Source organism: Hydra vulgaris, chromosome 06, assembly GCF_038396675.1.
Source record: "Hydra vulgaris chromosome 06, alternate assembly HydraT2T_AEP".
NCBI classification, from domain to species: domain Eukaryota; kingdom Metazoa; phylum Cnidaria; class Hydrozoa; order Anthoathecata; family Hydridae; genus Hydra; species Hydra vulgaris.
In genome coordinates this window covers 42,424,980-42,446,131 of record NC_088925.1, presented here as the reverse complement: position 1 = coordinate 42,446,131, position 21,152 = coordinate 42,424,980, and the positions used below count along the sequence as shown (strand labels likewise).

General features: G+C 25.5%; 1 protein-coding gene across 1 annotated transcript in view; it reads right to left on the bottom strand.

Moving 5' to 3' along the window:
• LOC100202801 (nucleolar complex protein 2 homolog) overlaps nt 1–21,152 on the bottom strand; it is an 82,685-nt gene that overhangs the window by 11,523 nt on the left and 50,010 nt on the right. Inside the window, exons 8-10 of the mRNA XM_065800176.1 lie at nt 16,519–16,707; nt 16,244–16,392; nt 12,703–12,814 (exon numbers count right to left, since the gene is read on the bottom strand). Of these exons, the coding sequence (XP_065656248.1) occupies nt 12,703–12,814; nt 16,244–16,392; nt 16,519–16,707 (450 nt within the window). The remainder of the gene's footprint in view (nt 1–12,702; nt 12,815–16,243; nt 16,393–16,518; nt 16,708–21,152) is intronic.

Below are 21,152 nucleotides of genomic sequence, written 5' to 3'. Positions count from 1 at the left end.
TGTCCAATTGGTAAAAGGGCATATTTTACAATTTCTGCTCCATGGATCAACACTCTATGTACAGATGTAGGCATGTAATACTGTGGATATAAAGCAACAAATAAATGGGCAGTATTTACACAATAGTCTTTGAATTTTTCATCATCTATATCAAACCCGCTTGAAATTACCTGCAAAATAACATGAAATAGGAGAATCAAATTTTCATTGACTCCTGTTATTTCAGCAGATATAGCAGCGTTTTGAAAAAAGCGGTGCGTTGTATTTCCATTGTTAGAGCTTCCATATCCTGGCTTTGGTCGATCAACAATAAGCCCTAGTTTTCTCCTAAATTGAGTCTGTATTTCTTCCTTATGTATTTTCACATTCTTTTTATCTTCCTCTTGACGAGCTTGCCACTTTTCAGTTGTTAGCTTATACGACAAATGCAAACAGCACTCGAAAAAACAAATCCATGCATGCAATGTAGATATGCCAAATCTTAAATTATCTGTAGTAATGTCCATTTTTATAATGTTGTTAATGTCATTAAATTCTTTAGAGGAAGCTTTGCACAGGAAGCAGCGTTGTGTAGAAGTGGTACCAGTTACTGCATTACAGACTTTACTGTCTATCATTGTAAAGGACATACAATAAGTTACTGAAATGGATTTTCCATTTTGTTCATTAGCATATGGTGCAAGACCCTCAATCTGCAGTTCAATGTCGTTAACTTCTTTCAATGTTGACTTTACACCTTCATGTACAAACTGCAATCTTATTGGTCTGCAGAATCGCGGAGATGATGGTCTAGGATTTTTCCACACAATAGTTGCTTCAACCGTCTCATGATTGTTGTGTATTGATTGTAAATTTACAAGAGAAGTATAAAAAATGCTTTCATCAGATTTTCCAGTGTCAGTAAATCTTTGTTTATAAACACTTTGACTGCTGCTTCCATCACATCCCCATTTACAGTGAAGTACTAATTTTTGTAGAATTTCCGGATTTAGAGTATCAATGACATCAGCCTGTAGTTGTATAATTCTAGATGTGGTATGATCAAGTAAAGCCTGTAGTTCAATTGGTGCGCACGACTCACTAACAGTTGTGTACACAACTGATGGATAACAACGTTTTCCATCATCCAACTTTTTCTACTTCAAGGTATGATGGGTATAATTTGGATTTATGTACTCTAGCTACATTTCTTGATAGTTGATAAGAGTGCTTTGATTCTCCTTTCTCGATCATTAAAGAAAGTGCTTTGTCTGGGGTTAAAGGTACTTCATTTTGTGAATGAACAGAGGATACATATTTTGAGGCTCTTGTTGGGATTGTTAATGTGACATCTTTAACAACTTGAGCAGCATGTACTTGACCAGAAGTCTTTAATTTGAGTAGCATATGCCAATTCTTCTGTAGAAAAAGTAGAACATACTTCTTGAGTCTTTCACCTCTTTGATCTATCACTAGATGAAGCAAAGGATTGCGAAGGTCGCCCACATGTTCCTTTTTTATTATAATTCTTCACAATCTTTTCAGGTGTTGTGCATTTAGTACTTTAGGATAATTTTGAAAATTGTACAGTGCCCTTCAACCATTCTTCATTTTTTTTCAGAAAAAATTCTTCTCATTTTCCTGCTGCTCTCCATCTCGATAAAAAATTTGCAAATAATTGCCGTGATAATGACATTTCATCCTCGCCTATTTGTATCACATGTTCCATTTTTTTGAAAATTGCATCTGTCAAAACATCAATGATGAATTTATATTCATTTTTTAAACTGTCTTTCACCATAAAGAATATATCTTTTCTTGACAATTCCATATTGGAAGACTCCAAATCTTCAAATTTATTTATTATAACTACTGAGAGTTCTTTGAGGACTATTTTATAAAATTTTGAGATTATCATAAAATGGAACAAGAAGTAACTTGTAAAGCGTATTTAAAATAATAAATTATTGTATTAAAATGTAATTAGTGCCATAAAATAATGTTAATTCACTAATTTCCATGACCATTTTAAGACATTAATCTATGTTAATAGATTAATGTCGCACCACACATTCCTCCATAAAAACTAGTCTCACTATTAAAATGGCACTCAATGGCAGCCAGTTTTTTAATATGTTATACTTAACATTATACACTATCAATTCCTTGTCGAAAGAAGATGGATAACCGCAGTTAAATTTTTAAAACTATATTAGAAAATTGATTTTAGATAAAAAATTTACAATTTTTTATGTTTACTTGTTGCGCGATTTAAATATTAAAAAAATTAAAATTAGCAATAACTATGCATAACCATATATTCTACATATCTCCAGAAAGTGATTCCATTTTGCCGAATTCCAATTGAAATAGTTTCTTCAGTTTAACAGCACTTTAAAACAGGCAAGAATTTTTCGATGTGTCCACTTGTTTAGTGCGTACTGAACAGAGGCTAGATGTCAACTGATGTCCAGGCCACCCTAGAGCAGGTATATACCTGCCCTGTTCGGAATTTTGTTCTAGGACTATCTGTAAACAAGATCTGAACGTTAAAGACGAAAATATAACTCAAAACTTTGACTTTTGGCCACGAAATCGGGATTTCATCCCACGGTGTGACTTTTTCCTAGTTGTCACTGCAGCAGAAGACATTTTCGCCATTAAATTTTTCTTTGATTTCAATTTATTTTATTAACAAACAGATGTAAATCAGAACTAATAAATTATAACATGTGCTTTTTGCTATTTATCAGAATATTTATTAAACAATTGTTTTATAGACATAAGTTGTGGTAAATAATGGTGATGGTGATGGTAGTATATGACATAATTAGTGAAATTTTACATACTTTAATGTCATTTAAAAATTACCGCTGTAACCATTGGCATAGAATGTTTGGTTTTTTACATTTTAATTACTTTTATTCCATTATCGTAACAATGACGACAAGTGAAGGCATCAACAACATAATTAAGATTACTTTGTTTTAAATAAAAATTGTGTATTTTTGTTAAAACTCAGCCCTCTAGTGGCAACTGAAGACATTACAATATTTTCTTAAAAATTGTAATCATTTCTAACTTAGTCATTATGTAATGTTTAAACTCTATTACAACTCGAGTATGTGCATAGAACTTGTTATTTTTATTTCATAAAAAAGGTCAGAAATCGTGTTTTTGTAAGAAAAGTAAAACCCTAGCGCAAACTAAAGACATAAAAAAAAAAAATGTAAAAAAATTTGGCACAAATACTTAAAGCATCATGCAACTTTTCTGCTCTATTACAATTTCAAATTCAAAAAAAGTTGTTTTTCGATACACCTTTAACTAAAAGATATGTAAATTTAAAAATTTGATACAAGTTCTGCTGATATAATCTTAAAACCAAAATAACTATTTTTATTTTATATGTGGAGTTAATAAGAAAATAATGCAAACAAATCTGATTTCATGGTAAATGAAAACAACATACTTTGATGAAAATAAAAATAAAACAAAATAAAAAAGCGATATTCTTTGTTTAACTACAATTTTTATTTTTTCACAAGTCTCCAGTTGAACCATAGTCTGAAGAAATAAACCCTGGCCCGGCAATTTATTGTTCTATGCTATTGTTATTATTCGGAAATTAAAAAAATAAAAACATTAGTCATGTGATCAATATCGATACAAGAAACTTATTTAAATGGTGATTTCTGAAGAGTTTCAAAATAATTTAAATTTAGTAAACTTTGATATTTTAGATGAAGATTTCTTAGATGAAATATTTGAAGAGGATATCAATAAAGCATTTGAGAAGGTGCGCCATTCTTTTTTCTAATATAAATTTAAATACAAGGTTTTTCAAAAGAAACGATCATCCAACGTATGTTTCATAATAACACAAATTGTTTCATAATGACACATAAAAACATAAATTGTGTTTATCTATGTAAATTAAATATAATATATACGATATATTTAATTTCAAAATTGCTAATTATACAATTACCTTTAATTTTTAGGTAATTTCTTGGGAGGAATATTCATGCATTACATGCGGAAAAATATGCAAGTCAAAAAGAGGTTTAAAAAAGCACGCAAATTCAGCACATCCGTCGATTAGCCATGTATCAAACTTAGATCTTTTGACAGTTAAAACGTTTTCAAATATTGTAAAAAAAGTGCAAAGTACATTATGCTGTTACGCTTGTTACACAGAAGAGATAATGCAGACAATTAAAGCGTATAAGTTTGAATACAATGATACCCTGTACAACGAAGTAAACAAGTTATTAACTGAGTTGATATAATCAAGAAATGTTGAGATATTTTTATCAAAGTTTTATTCAAGTACTGTTCTATATGCCGATTACTATATCTTAGATCTGGATAAATATTTATGTGCTTTATTAGCCCTTCATATTGGAAATCATATTTTGAGCTTTTATAAAAAAACAACAAAACTCTCCTTATGAAGAAAGCAAACAAAAAACAATAAGTGCACAAGAGCTACCCAATGGGCACAAGATGTCCTTGGATGTCCATAGTACATATACCGTTTAGGTCCATTTGTCCAAGTCTTAGATGTTTTTGGACATCCAAAAACGTCCAAGTCCAAAATAGCACATTCTCGGATGTCCATTGGACTTTTTTCAAAAAATATTTTCAAAATGGCTAAAAAAAAAACACAGTTTGAAAATTGTCCATTATTCAACTTATTTGTAACTATAACTATTTAGTTATAGTTATCAAATATTAACTTATGGTTTAACTATATAGCTATATAATAACATTTTTTTAATTTAGATTATTAAATTTAATTAACAAATATGGACTATAAACGGTAATCAAATAGGTAAAATATTTTTCTTTCAAAAAGATTGTTTTGTGAGCTCATGACCATGAGTCTTTATCCAACTTAAAATTGAAATCAATAAATTCAAACATCTTCATACTAATAATAAAACTACAATTCTTTATTTTTCAATACAAACTTTGTATGCAATATAAATTTATTAGATATTTTATATTATTTGTAATTTTATAAATTTATTAGATATTTTATATTAATTGTAGAGATTTACAAAAATATAGTTGTAGTGGTAATATATTGTTTAAATTAACAGAGATCTTCAATAAAGGGTTAATAGATATCTCTTTCTTGTATACAAAGAGTTGCTATTCGAAAACCTAAGCTAAGTGGAATAATTTTATTATAAATTTATTAAATTTTTTTATATTTAAATGAGGAAGATGGCAAAAGTTTTTTATAGTTTACTTTGTCTATTAAATAATTAATGATTCAGCCAAGATTTATATTACTTGAGCTTCATTAGTATGTAAGATGAATGAATATATATATATTTATATATACATACATACATATATATATATATATATATATATATATATATATATATATATATATATATATATATATATAATATATATATATATATATATATATATATATATATATATATATATATATATATATATATATAATGAATTTAGGTTTAAACAAGTTAAAAGTTAAAGATAAAGTAGCTATTTTTTGTAATCTGTGGCTTCTAATTCTTGTAAAATTATTGACAATGATAATAGAAAAAGTTGTAAATGTGTTGAGAAGTTAAGTAAAACTAGTGAAGTTTTAGTTCAAGAGATGACAATTTAACGTGAGTTTTATTTTATTTTTATTTGCGAGAAAAATTTTTTTTCAATACCATTTTTATAAAGAGATGAAACAGCAAGACTATTATTAGTTGTATTAGTATTATTAGCTATAGAACATTGATTATAAAACTGTTAAAAAAATGTTACTCTGAACTAAAAGATTTTTTAATGTTGTTACATTCATGCATCTTGGATACATTCATGTACCTTGTTAATACATGAATGTATCCGTGTATCTATTTTTTGAATTTATTCTTTGTTTAGAATTTCAATACACTTTGCTTTAAATTTTCAGAAAAACTGTGGATTTAAGATTTGCAAGCCCAAATCCTTGATAGGCTTAAAAGCATCAAACAAAGTGGAGATGTTGATTTTATTTTGATGACAATATGGAGAAAAAAACCAATAAGTTCATTTGAGAGATTCAAGATTATTGAAAATATTTTAAAAACAAATTCAAATGCAAGAAAATGCAAGGTAACTTCTAATGTTCACTCACTTTGACAATTAAAGTCTATATTCCAATAATAATAGCTTAATTGATAATAGTAATAGATGTGGTGTTGTGATGCGCTTGCTTTTTAAACAAGAAAATCCATGTTTGATACCCATCACGTCCCTTAAAGTACCATGCTCAACTTAAATCTAACCACAGCAGCCTTGTTTGTCAGGGTTAGTGTTCAAGTTAAGTGTTCAGTTAAAAGCTAAAAGTTTATATATATATATATATATATATATATATATATATATATATATATATATATATATATATATATATATATATATATATATATATATATATATATATATATATAGAGAGAGAGAGAGAGAGAGAGAGAGAGAGAGAGAGAGAGATGTGAGTTGTTTTTTTGGCCAAAAAAACCAACTGTTTTGTTTTTGGTTTTTTTTTTTGCTTTCTTTTAAATTACACTTTTTCTTATTTTAAACACTGAAATAATTTTAATAATTTGTTTTTAGGTAATATTCATTTAAGGAGAGTTTTCATTCTTTTATTTAACATATGATTTTATTAGTATTGCCTTTAAAGTTCTTAAAGTAGCAGATAAATCAAAATTTATCATAAAACCATATTACAGGTCACAGTTAGCACGGATACTGATAATGCCAAACCTAGCTGACCCAAAAATGTTACCTATATGGGTTAATAGTGTACATATCAAAGTACCTTATCATGTAAATTTTGAAATATTTAAAGTGAAACTTTGACTTAATAGTGCGACAATAAAAACTCCTGTAAAATAAGAACAACTTTATAAATTAAAATCAAAAGTTTCCTAAATTTTTTTATAGTCAATTTTAATAAAAAAAATAACAGAGATTAGTAATATGAAAACTGTTCTTGTAATTTAAATTAGTTTTTTAAATAACTATGTTTTAGTTCCAAGCTACCTTCAAGGTAGCTTGAAAAGTAAATAAAGTCTGGTTTTTGCAAGAAATTCGAGATTTAAAAATACCTTGCTTGCTATTTTATTACTACTCAAAAAACCAAAAACTTTTTTTTTTTCCTGTTTTTTTTTTTAACTAACTACTTAAACACTTTTAACTTTAAATTTAAATAAATATTACCTAAAAAGTGTGTTTTTAAGTGATATTTATTAAAAGACTTTGTCATTCTCCTATTTAACATACCATTTATCTGTCTTGTTTTACAAGTTCTTTAAATGTTCATCAAATAATTTTAATAATTGTTCTTCAATTTACTTTTTATACTTACTTTATTATAAACTAAAATACTTATTTATTATAAGCTAAAACAAAATTGAAAAAAATATATAAAGAAACATTTTTCTTATAAAATGCAGAGACATAAGTTTTTTTGTTTGTTTTTTTATGTAGATATGTTTTTTGAGTTCAAACCAATTTTTCCTTAAAATTAAAAAAAAAAAAAAAAAATGTTTTAATAGAATGAATAAAAACTGGTTTTTGTAATTTCTAGAATGAATGAGAACTTTTTAAATTTATAAATGAAGTTTTTTAATTTATAAATGAAATAACACTGCATTGCAAAATTTATAAGTATTGTATAAGTGTTGCATAGTTTTAATGCTTTTTTTTAATTTTGCTATCTTATTTTATGCTTTTTATATTTTAATTTTATTTTTGCAATTGCAAATAAATTAAATTTGTCAACATTTAGTTTCAGAAAGTGGAAATAGTATTTTCAATCATGTTATAAATAATATTGCATAAGTGTTGTAGTATTTTTATTTTTTAATTTTATACCTTTATAGTTACTGTTTTAAAACATAAGAATATTAATGATGATATATTGTTGTTTTAAAAACCTTAATGTACCAGTTTATCAAAAATTATAGTAAAGTAAATTTTAGCAAGTTCAATGTTCTTTTTGCAATGATGTTATGTTGAAAAGTGGAACACAAAAAGGCCATGCATATTAAGAAATGTAGAAAATGTCCAGTTGAAGTCAAACACAAATTATTAAATGATGACACAGTCATGTCAAAAAAAATCATGACAGAAACAACATAAATTAAAGCAAAATGCAAATTTAAACACCTAATTTCAAGTAAGCGTTGTAATAGTACAAATGTCACAAGCATTATTTCAGACCCTTTAAAACATTCAGAACCAATTCCTTAAAGTGATAAATCCTGTTCAATGTTTGATAGCATGAACAATGTGAAAAGGCATCAACATTTTTTTTTTGCATAGTACATTTGTTTTTAATTGTTTATCTGAGATTAAAAATGTCATAGGAATCAATCGATGCACATCTATCTAGAGCTATTTATGCAAGCGGGTCACCCATGAGTTTAGTAGATAATAAATACTGGAAAACCTTTTTAAATAACTTATGACAAGCTAATCAACTCCCATCAAGGTATGAAGTGTCAAACACAATTTTGGATAAAGAACTCAATAGAATATCAAGCAATGTTAAAGAATTAATTGCAATAGCAGATTCTGTAGGATGATGGATGTGTGATGGATGGAGTAATATTATAATAAAAGCAAAATATGCAAAACTTCAAATCAGATGCCTCTGATATAATAAATAAGAACTTGAGTTGTGTCTGAAAAAGTACTAAAGTTGATACTTAGATCGCCAAGGTCCACATACCCAATAAGTTTGTCTGTATTCTTATCAAAAACTAAATCCTCTTGAATTTTGATTTCATCAAAAGAAAGACAAACAAATCTTCGGTAACCAATTAGATTTGATGTTCCATTCCAAAGTTCTTCTATTACTGCAGGATTAAAAACCCACACAAGGTTATATGGCCTTTTTATAATCTCTAAGGGTTTTGAGATTTGGAAATTTTAATATTTTAACAGATCAAAATTCATCATAGGCAGATGCAGACTTTATTGCTAATGATAAACAAAATCTAATTATCACAGGACAATATCTTTGAAGTTGGATTACAAAAATGCTTTTTTTCTTGTTCTCATAACATTTTCACAAATGGGGAAATTGTCATCTAAGTTTTTTCTTCTTGTGATAGTTGTTTGTAAAATCTTTTTTCAAAGATGAAACATTTTTCACAATGATCATTTTCTGTTGGTAAAGAAAAAAGAGTTTCACAATTTTTTGGTCTTAAGTAATGCTTGTGGATGGATAGTCCTGCTTGCAAGGCAGTTAAATTAATTTCTGTTGGAACATAGTGACATAAGTTCATTTGAAATAATATTTGTTAATCCAAGGCATACTTTAAAATGCTCTATTTCAGTTATTAAGTCTGAGATAAAGACATTATTCATACTACCTGAATATTTTTTTATAGAAAGATGGTCTCTGTGAAGGACCCAACCAAGTTCAATGCAACTATAAACCAAAGATTCATCAACAATGATTTCATAAGTAGGAACCAACAAATGCTCTACAATTTTTTTGAACGATGTCATTTTCTCATGATGAAACCATCCAATTATCTGTTAATTTAAATTTATTTACTCTATAGTTAAATTCAAAGAAACTTTTGTAGCATTTTGAGTTTAAAAATGTATCACCTGCTCTATCTTGTATAATATTTTGTCGTTTATTATCTGTCGTTTTAGTTGGTTCTGCAAGTAACTTTTATGTTTTTCTTTTGTTCTCTGAAATGTAAAAAAACAAAATTTTCATTGTATTTTGTTTAACTGTATTTTTTTTTTACTTTAGGTTACTATTTAATTGCTTAATAAACTTTTCATTTGTGAATAAATAAATTTATTCGCAAATTAAAAATTAACAATCAAATGTTAAACACTAACTTATTAATTCAATATCATCTGTAGAAAAATGTCTTTCACAAATATAAATTTTTCCTGCAGCTACTCGATCTTCAAAATCTTTATCTGCGACATGATACTCAAACAGAATATTAATTATTTCTTTCCTCCAGTTTGAATAAAATTTGTCATATCTCATTGGGATTTGAAATATACTTATTTCTTTATACTTATAAGAGCAAGAAACTTGGCATCTAGGAAAAGCACAATTCTTTTCTGGCATAATGCTATAGCAATAGTTTAGAAAAAACTTTCAAAAACAAAGAATAATAAGCACAACAAGCAGATTTTACGATAAATTTATTGTAAATCATAAGAGGTTTTATTTGTTTTGCATCTACATTGATCACGTGACGCAAATTTATGGAATTTTAAGTTCAAACAAAGACATTGTCAGACTATAGACTATGGTTGATACATATAACTCTGCACACATATCTTTAAGTATATTTATTATTAAAACCAGAAATTTTACAATGAAAAATATTAGGCAGATTTATGAAATTAATATTAACCTCTCAACCGGAAATATAATGGCAAAGTAACAAATGCTTTTTTGTTATTATCTCAATAAATAAATTGTTTTAGTTATTCTAATAAACTCAAAACTTATTTTCTGATGTTTATTTTCAAAACAAACATAATTTGTCGTGCCACATGGAAAAGACTTTAGTAATAAATATACGCGTACAAATAAAAAAAAATTATTTGTACAAATAATGCTTTACCAGTAAATATATAGTAGAGTAATTAATGAACGAAACCTTTAATGTTTTAATTATTTTATGACAAAAAAAAAATATATTTAAATTGTATTTCCAGAAAACTACTTGGATATCCAGGAAAAATTAAAATTTATAAAAATATCCGGAATTTTGGAAATATCCGGAAAAAGATATTTCCTGAAATCAGTGTTACACATGATATCAGGAATTTATATCATTGTTGATCACTATACTATTCCCTTCCTTTTTGTACCCTTCAACCTAATTAACTAGTTTTTTTATATATTTTCTAAAGGAAAATCTGACAAAAAATACAAATATTCTTCTATTTATTCGACAGCAGCTTAACTATGATGAGTGGCTTTGTAACTGGATTGAAGGAAACAAAGAGGAAAAGTAGGGTAGAAAGACAATGATATAAATTTACAATATCATTAAATGCTGTATAAAATTTATTCCTAAACAGCATTAATATTTCACTTAAATTATAAAATTTAAGTGAAATATTAACAGTGCTAGGAACATCTAGCACCATTAAAAATCAACTTAAACTTAAAAATAAACAAATATTGTTAAGCTTCAACCTATGTTTCTTTATGTAAATGGAACATGTGTTGATTTTTCCATTTAAGTTAGTTTGACTTTTTTTCCAAAGAGATGTACACAATTCCTAGGCCCAAAGGATAAGTATCATGGTTTGTCTTCCGGATGCCTAAAACTAACTGTTTCATAAAGATAATCAACAGCATGTAAACTAATTGGATATCAAGTAAAAAAATTATGAACTTTAAATATACTCTTTTTTAGTATACTTAATTTTAGTAATTTTTTAAAATAATTATGCTATTATTCATAAAAAAATTATTTATGCTTTTATTTTAAATATGTAACAAACTACTTTTTTATTTAGTGTTAAATTTTAACCACAATTTTTAATATATATTTGTTTGTATAAACAGGCATACATCGAAACACATATTACTTTTATGCAGTTTTTGTTATACCGCTCTCTCAACCCATAAACAACAAAATACCTTGACAAACAAGGCTGCTGCACAAAGGAACAAGTAAAATGCAATGCTTTCAGAGACTTTACTACGAAAAAAAAAAGCTAAAATTTAATGCTTTTTAATGGTTTTTCTTGTTAACCCATTAACATTAACCGAATAGTAAATCTGTGTTAAAAGGTCACCTGCCATTTAGAAAATCTTTGTTTTCTTTATAAACTTATTATGCATATTATGCAAGGGATCCAAACACTAAATTTCACTAACAACAAAACAAAAGAGATCATAAGTTTCCCTTGCCCTAAGTTAAATGAAAAATTAAATTAGTGCATTAAGTTTAATAAAAATCGTTGCATAAAAGAGCTTTAGGTCTCCTACTTCTGTTTTTAAATAAATTCAGTGTTGAGTAATTTATGAATGATCCCTAAACATGTTTATATTAGTAAAAGTTGGTCTAAGATGTGAATACTGTGGCAAAATTTTATTTGATAAACTCGTACACAAATTCAAGGTTTGTTTTTAGTAAAAAGGGGTTATGCAATAGAAATTTTAACTGTCATAGAAATTTTAACTGTCACAGTTAAAATTTCTAATTAGTACAAGTACTCAGGGAGTGCTCAGATTCCTGTTTCTTCTGGCATGCTCACTGATTTGGAGTTGTTGTAGTATTTAAAACCAATCCTTTTTTGTCACTCTTTTTCTTGAACCTTTTTTTAATTCTTGAAGAACTGAGTAAATAATTCACAAGTAGTCATTTTGAATCCTTTTTTAATTAATACTAACTTCACTTTATGTCTCCTTTTTTATAGTTTCTTTATTTACTGTATTTTTAAAGCTTTATTTAGGGTAAAAATATCTGTATAACTTTTTTTTAATATGAATTCTTTATTTAACATGCCAAGCAATGTCTTAATAGAGACCTCTTTTATCATACCTTACTCTAATTTTACTTAAGAGGAAAAGAATATTGTTGAAATTCTTATAGCATTTATTTTTCAAATTACAATTTTATTATTTATATATAAAATGTAACGTTATATTTAAATAAAATAAAAAATGAAAAATATTTTTATAAATAAAACCTCCAGAATAAATGAAGCTGTTGGTATGTAAAGGTTAGTTTTCTCTGATATTAAATTTAATGATTCGATGCATTTAAAGCGGATTGGATAGTATCTTGAAGATGGTATCAACCTATACATTTAAATAAAAATTTTTATTTGTATTGAAAAAAGTTTAATAAGCAACATTTATTTAAATATATAAAAATAAAAGGAAAAAAAACAACATTTAAACAACTTTTAATCAGAAGTTTGAGTTTTCATTATATTAGCAAGTAATATTAATAACTCATTTATTAAAATAATCACCAAGACAATTTATATAAAAATTATTAGTAGTATTATTGATTGAACTTAATTATCTAAATATTAAAAGATAAAAATAAACTTGAATGTCTTGAAGCCAAAAGCATTCTTACAAAGACACAGTAAAATTATTTTTAAAATAAACAACTAAAAAAAAAAAAGTTGAGGCGGATTTAAAAAATGAATATAAATATATCAGAATTAAACTAAATCAAACCACTTTCTGAATTGAATGTCTGAATGAATGAACTAAATATATAAACGAAAAAAAAAGAACACTTGTTTTTTAAACTTTATATATATTATATATTTTATATAAATTCTTTATATTTTTAAAACATAATAGTTATATTTTTATATTTATTAAGTTTCTAAAAAAACACAAAAGTCAGAGACTTTTTTAAATAAAAAAAAAGTTATTAAAGCCATATAAATTCAAAATACAAATCTTGACAAACAAAACTACGCAGACAAATATATTAAATGCAATTAACCAATCAAAACTATGCAGACAAATATATTAAATGCAATTAACCAATCTAAACTATACAGACAAATATATTAAATGCAATTAACTAATCTAAACTATTACAATAACAGAGAGTAAATATTTTTAAATTCAGAAAAGAATGATGGCAGAAGAAACTTATTACTTTTATTTTTATACTTGGTTATACTTAAATAGAGTTTGGCAAGTTTTTCTAAGATTTTTAGTTTATACCTTTGATTAGAATGATTTTAGTTTTTATAGTACTTTTTTATAATTTACATTAAGATGTATCAACCATAGCAGCTGTTACTTCTGTTATTTCTAAGCTTTTTTTATACCCTGTGAAATTCACACATTAAAAGATTAAGTTCTGTTATATTTTTTAATAATTAAATGATATAATATAGTATTTCTCTTTCTATTTCATTGTGAATGAAAACAACAGTGTAGCTGGACAAAGACAATTTCAGTATAGATTTCAAAAATTTACTTTTTATATGTATGATTTCAACTTTAGGTTGTGACTATAACAATATATGAACAATTAGTTTTTTTATTTTAAATAAGTTTACACTACAACTTTTTAGCATGGTTGTTCTAAATAACAATGATGCTCAAAAGTCTTACTGTAAACTTTGCAATAAGATTCTCATAGAAGGAAAAAAATACATTAACATGATGATTTAAGTTAACAGCCTACAGGCTAATTTAGTAAACAGCCTACAGACTGATTTAGTAACAAGCCTACAGGCTGATTAAGTAAACAGCCTACTGATTTAGTGTGTTTTACAAGGAAAAATAAGAGTGAGACAATTTGCTTATGGTCATCTTATAAAAAGAATCTTAATGGAAAATACAATATTTAAAAAATTACTTCTTCTATAGCAGTTGAAAAAATTAAAAACAAAAGGCTAACAAGTTAAATTGTGCTCAAATACACTTTTGAAAATCGCTTATGGAATAAAGTAACATTAAACACTTAGAAAAAGAAAAATGGAAAGTAAAAAAAAACTACTTTACATTTACAAAGTGCAAAAAACTTTGTGAAAAATATAAATTTTATGCTTTTATCTTAGATGGTAAACCTTTTTTTTCTGTTCAGAAGTTGTTATCAATTAGTAGTAATTTCAAATGCATATTATACAATAATAATTGAGAAAAAAATATAAAATAAGTCATACATAGAATCAAAGCAAAATATAACATTAAAAAAGTTAAGACCTGAATAAAATCTGATTTTAATTGTGTGAAACAATTAACAATAGAACTGTCAAAATTTAAGAATAAAAAAATTAAAAAATAGTAATTTAAATATATATTATTATTATTATAATAAAAAAATAATAAACAATATTAATTATCAAATTTAAATGAATATGAGAGATATAAAATGCTAGGGAGTTAAATGTGTAAGACCTATCACAACCTGTTTTATAGGTCACTTATTGCTTGCAATAACAATAACATGTATTTTAACCAGAGCAGAAATTGAAAAAGAGAGCAGATATAGAGAATACTATATTAACAAAATTAAAGAACACACAAATAATGTGAAAAGAAAAATGACAATTATTTTTTAAATTGTTTTACAAATATAGTGGAACTGGAATTGTTATTATTTTTTTAATAAAAGAAAATTGTTATAATTCCTTAAATTTTGTTTATAAAATTTTTTTTAGGTTTGTTTATAAAATAATTTTTTACCAAACTATACATACACGCTAAATTCCATGCTTAAGTTATGCCAATTCAAAAAATTAATAAAAAAATAATAACTAGCATATAAAATAAATGTATCAAAAATAAATCAGTATAAAAAGTTGTGGGGCAAGAGAAAACTAAAATAGGGAAGTGATAGAAAAAAATCTTAACCTAAAAAGTCAAGATGTGTTTTTAAAGTTTTTTTTTATTGCGTTAATTTCAATTTTGTTTTTCTTTCAAAATATATTATGCAGCCTTGTTTATTGTTAAAAAATGTTTGAGATAAAAAAAAAATCTTTTGCTGACTTGTTTATTCAACTTTCCATGAACAGAATGCTTTAGTACTTTTTTTTTGCAAGCAATGTTTGTAGGTAAAAAAAAAAAAAAAAAAAAAAAAAAAAAGTTTTTAACTAAGGATATACAAGCATTTAAAATAACTTAAGAGGTTGAGTACCAAAAATCATTGTTTGCAGTTGCAAAGAAAAATTCTTTAAAAATGATTGGTTGCGTTGGCAAAGATTCTTTAAAATAGACTACACAGTTTTATGAACACTTTTAACAAAAAAAAAAATTCATTTTATTTTACATGAATTTTTTTACAAATGGAAAAAAAAAAGTATAAAATTTTACATTAAACATAAAATTCATCAAAGGAATTTGAAAAAATAATAAAAATCTAAATTTACAAAAAATATACAAAAATTATAAATATATTTTATAAGCAACTTATTTTATAAAATAAACAAATTTCATTTGGTATTTGGTTCAACTTTATATAAAATGCTTTAAAACCTTATTTTTTAGTTACTGCATGTTGGGATAACTATAAATAACAACAAAATCAATTTTCTTCTGATTTTCTGAAAAATGCAATAATGGCTGCCACTTCTTTTTTAACTACTCATCACATAAAAATTACAGCAAAATAATGGCAGTATTAAAATGAAAATTTTAAATAAAAAATTGTAAACAATTTAAAAAACCGCTTTTAAAATAACTTTTTAGAAACAAAAAAGCTAAACTCCATAAATTTAAAATACACAAATTCTAGAAGCACGCAATTACCTTATTACTCCAATTATAATCTGTACAACTGGATATATCAATGGTTTTAGAGTATCGCTGCCACCAGCACCACCAAGCTCACTAACAACTTGTGCCCACAACTGCAAACAACTTATAAACTGCCAATTGTAAACTGATTGAATTGAATCCTGATCAAAATGGTAACAAAAAAAGAAAATTTATATTTATTTTATAAAACTTGCAATAATATTTATTTTAAGTGGAAAAAAAAAAATCATTATTAAATTATTTCACATAAAAAAGAAAAATCCTACTTTCTCCTTCATTGTAACTGCATTCCGCAAATGAATAGCAAGTTGTCGAATGTAAACAAAAGCATGTCTGTACGTAGCATTTTCATTTAATGCAAACATTTCAACCAAAGAATTACGCATAAACATTATCAGTGGTTGGGTTTTTGGAGTAATGAACTTTGAATTGCGGACAAAATTGAGGTACATTTTCTAAAATAAATAATTGAATATATATATATATATATATATATATATATATATATATATATATATATATATAAATCCAAGACAAGTAAGTATATATGTATATCCATATCACTAGTATGTATATAAAATTCAAAAAAAAAAAAAAAAAAAAAAAGATTGTACCCTAACAAAATGATTATTTATTCAATATCTTGTGTAAATCAAGCGACTGAGACAATTTAATTGATAAGTAAAATTGAAAATAATAAAAATTAAAAAAAAAATAAACAAAATACAACTTTGTTATATATATATATATATATATATATATATATATATATATATATATATATATATATATATATATATATATATATATATATATATATACACACACATATATTTATATATATATATACATATATTTACACACACACACACACACACACACACACACACACACACACACACACACACACACACACACACACACACACACACACACACAAACAAACATGGGATCGTGTTGATGTAAACAATGAAACGGTGCTGTTGCAATTTAATCACCAGAATGTTAAGAGCACTTGGTTAGAGAAGCAGTCTCTATTGGCACTCAAAACGTGCAGGAACCCAATAGACTATAAAAAGTTAAGTAATAAGTATGCAAAAACAAAAAAAAGATCAGACCATAAAAAAAAGACCACAAGTAAAAAATAACAAAAATGAAGATATTTCACACGCCATGTTTTTGGCACAAGACAATTTGCTCCATGAAATTTAAGTTGCAATTCCCCAAAATCAGGCAGGTTTTAATTCTAAGTAATAAAATAGTAAAGAGAATGGCTGACTAAATTTCTCTGTTCTGGGCATCATGGTTTTTGACCTGCAAGTTTACTGGTTCTGCAGCATTTAATGTAAAAATTTAAAAGTTTCATAAGTTTTGATATTTTCTTACTATTATTTTATTATCTTATTATTTTTTTGTGGTTATTAAGGTCCTCCCAGAAGTTCTAGCAATGCCTTATCATAGAGCACCACGGAAGAGCATTTAACTAGGAAGTTCATGCCTCCTTCCTTACCAATGTTGCTTATTATCTTCTGTGGTGCTTCTTCCTGTGATGGGACCATGAAGCACCTAAAAATAGTAAACTATAAAAAAATTTTTTATACAACTTTTTTTTTTTTTTTTTAAGTGTCGTTGTTGAAAAAAAATCTTTTGTAATGATTTAACAACAGTTGAAAGTTTTATGCAATTTGTTCACTATTTTTATCAGTCCATATAATTAAGAAATTAATTTGCTATGTATGCTAGAACTATAAGAAATTTTGTTAATTTTTTTTCTTACGTTTATTTGTTTATTCGTTTATTCGTTTATTATGTTTATTCATTTTTATGTCTTTTCGTTTTTAAAAAAGAATTTGCTGTATTTGATGCTTTTTCTCAATACTTATATAATAGGAAAATAAGAAAATAAATTGTTATTTATTGTACAAAATATTATTTGATTAATAAATTTTGTTAATGACGGAATAAGTTAAATAATAATAAATAGTTAAATAACTTCTTTAATAAATATATTTACTGCATTTGATCATGTATGAAATTGTTTCTTTTATATTACCCAATTTCCAATGTTAATACAAATTACTAGAGATAATAAACATAACGATATCTCTGTTTAAAAAAATATATTTAAAAACTTAAGCTAGAGTTTTAAATAGGCTCCTTAAAAATTTGTTAATAAAGTTTAAAAAAAAATTCAATTTTTTACAAATAAATAGCAAATAGTTTTCTCCCTTTCCTATGCATTGATAAAAACAGTAAAGTTTAGCATAGACATTTGAAATACAAATTTAAAAACTGTCCGGGTTTCTAGCGCAATTTATAAAGTATTTTCTTTATTTACTGAATGAAAAAAGTTGCAAAAAAATTGTAAATCAAAAAATATTTTAATTTCCGCTATATTCTTATCTACTTTTTTCCTCAACTTGTATCAATTTTGGTAGTGGTAAATAACAAACGCTCGTGAGCAACTAAATAAAAATACAAAGTTGATTTGCAAATGTCCTCCTGAAACTTCCAATTAAGCTACCACAAACCTAAAGATTAGATGGATACACTCTTAACAATAGTTTTTATGTATATTTTTACGTATCTAGTTCCATTAGCATATAATTATTTTAACAGAAAAATTTGTATTTGTATTTCACCTGATGATTGCAATAGCATGAAACTTAAAGTTGTGAAAACCATGTAGTTTTATTTTCTACATATAAACTATATTATATTATAGCCCTGATTCAGTTCATCGAGCACTTTTTTAAAAGTATATGCACTTCAAAATAGCACCACTACAAACATACACACATGCATACATACATACATATATCATACATAAATACAGGGTGTAAACTAGCCCTGTGGGGTGCATCAAACACGGTATTACCAAATGCTCATAAAACTAAAATTCTCAATATAAAGGTAATAAAATACCATTTTCAAAATAAAGTTTGCCCAATCATAAATTAAAGTTGAATAATAATTCTAAAAATTATTGAAAATTAATTATTATTAAATGCTAATAGAAAAATAACATAAGAAATTCAAATTTATTAATTGTGTAACACTTGAAATAAAATTGGTGTTATTGGTGTAACTACGCAATAGCAGAACTGTAAAAATGTCTCTTAGAAAAAACTTCATGAGAATTGGAACTTTCCCAGCAATTTTACGGATTTTCTCAGCAACTTGCTTGTAAAACTTATTTCTTAAAATTTGCAAATAATTCTATGCAATGCCTTCCAACAACAGCAAATATTATATAAAAAAGTTAGCAAGAAATAAAGTACAATCTTTAAAAATAACAAAATTGTTTGATTTAACACCTGCAAACGCTATTTCTTTAAAAGTTTTGCCTGTTTTGGATGAAAATTTAAATAATTTAATAAGTCTTACTGCAAACTCTACTTCAAGTAGTACACGTGCTTCATCAACTAAGTTTAATTAAAAAAAAACTACCTCTGAATTATAAGTTAAATACAAAAAATATTTTATGATTATGATAAACTGGTACTAGAAAATTATTTAACGAGGAAAATAGATTTCTTTACTTTACAGCTTGCTTGTAATTAAAATATATATTAGGTTAGATTAGGGTGTTATGAATATGGATGAATACTCATGATCCAAATAGATATTTTAGCACCCAAATTTTTTTCTTAAAACCACAGAGGTTTTAAAAAAGTAGCAAAAGTGCTTATATTACCCAGACCAAACGATGATATGAGCACTTTAAGTTAGTTAAAAAAATAACATTAATTAAATAAAGAAATACAAACCTGACTATTAGAACAAATTTATGAAATATAACGATTTGTTATTAACAAAATTTATGATTAAAAGATCAAACTTTAGGCCAGTTTTAATTGAAACAATACAATTTGTTTTACGCAACAACAAAATTTATATTGTTACTTTTGAAATTTATTAATTCAAACTTTTAAACAATATAAATACAAATTTTTTTAATTAAGTTACAAAATTTACTTTAATTATTTTTAATTAAGTTACAAAATACAAAAATTTTTTTAATTAAGTTACAAAAATATATTTAGTATTGTTAAAATAATAAAATTTTTTACTATATTTTGTTTTTATTTAAAAGTAATTAAAACCACTGCAACTTTAGAACTTCAAAATTATTTTTAGATTTTTTTAGCAATCCTATTAATCATAACTTTTTAGTTAATACTGATATTTATCAGAAGTACATTTGGGTGTTATAGGCAAAGCTTTTGTTTTTTCCAATGCTTCTGCAAAACGAAACTTTATCATTAAAGAATATGCTAAATTCGCAACCAATTTAACTCTGCAAAACACGATGGGTTGAGAGACATGTCACTTTGCTAGTGTTGGGATTCTGCACTGGACAAAATATTTCTAAATAGAATGACAGAATATCTTAAAAAAAAACCAGAGTTTTTTTTTTATAGATAAGAGAAAGTGATTTTATTGTGTCTTTAGGCTGTACTGTACATGTGTTTTCTTAAAATCAGTCAGTTGTTTCAAAAAAAAGGTTGAACTGACATTGGACATAAATACAAGTTTTTCTAATGAAAATTTACTGTCTTCAAATTTATTTCAAATTATATTATTTATGTCAAAAAATATTATTACACTGAATCATAAAGATATTATTGAAACTGTTTCTGCAATTAGTAACGTCTATGGTGTCATTCTTAGTATTTAAAACTTACCTACACTTAAACTCACATTGAAAGTTAAACTTGGCAGTGCAAATGTATCAGGGAGAAGTATGAGGGAGAAACCATATCACTGCCTAATGATTTTTCTGTTGTTTTTTTGTGTGACCAGGTGCAATATCTAATCACTCACAAGTTGTTTCAAACTATTCAGTCATGTTCTGTAAGAATTGTCAGTGCAAAACGTAATTTCTCAACCCTATGAA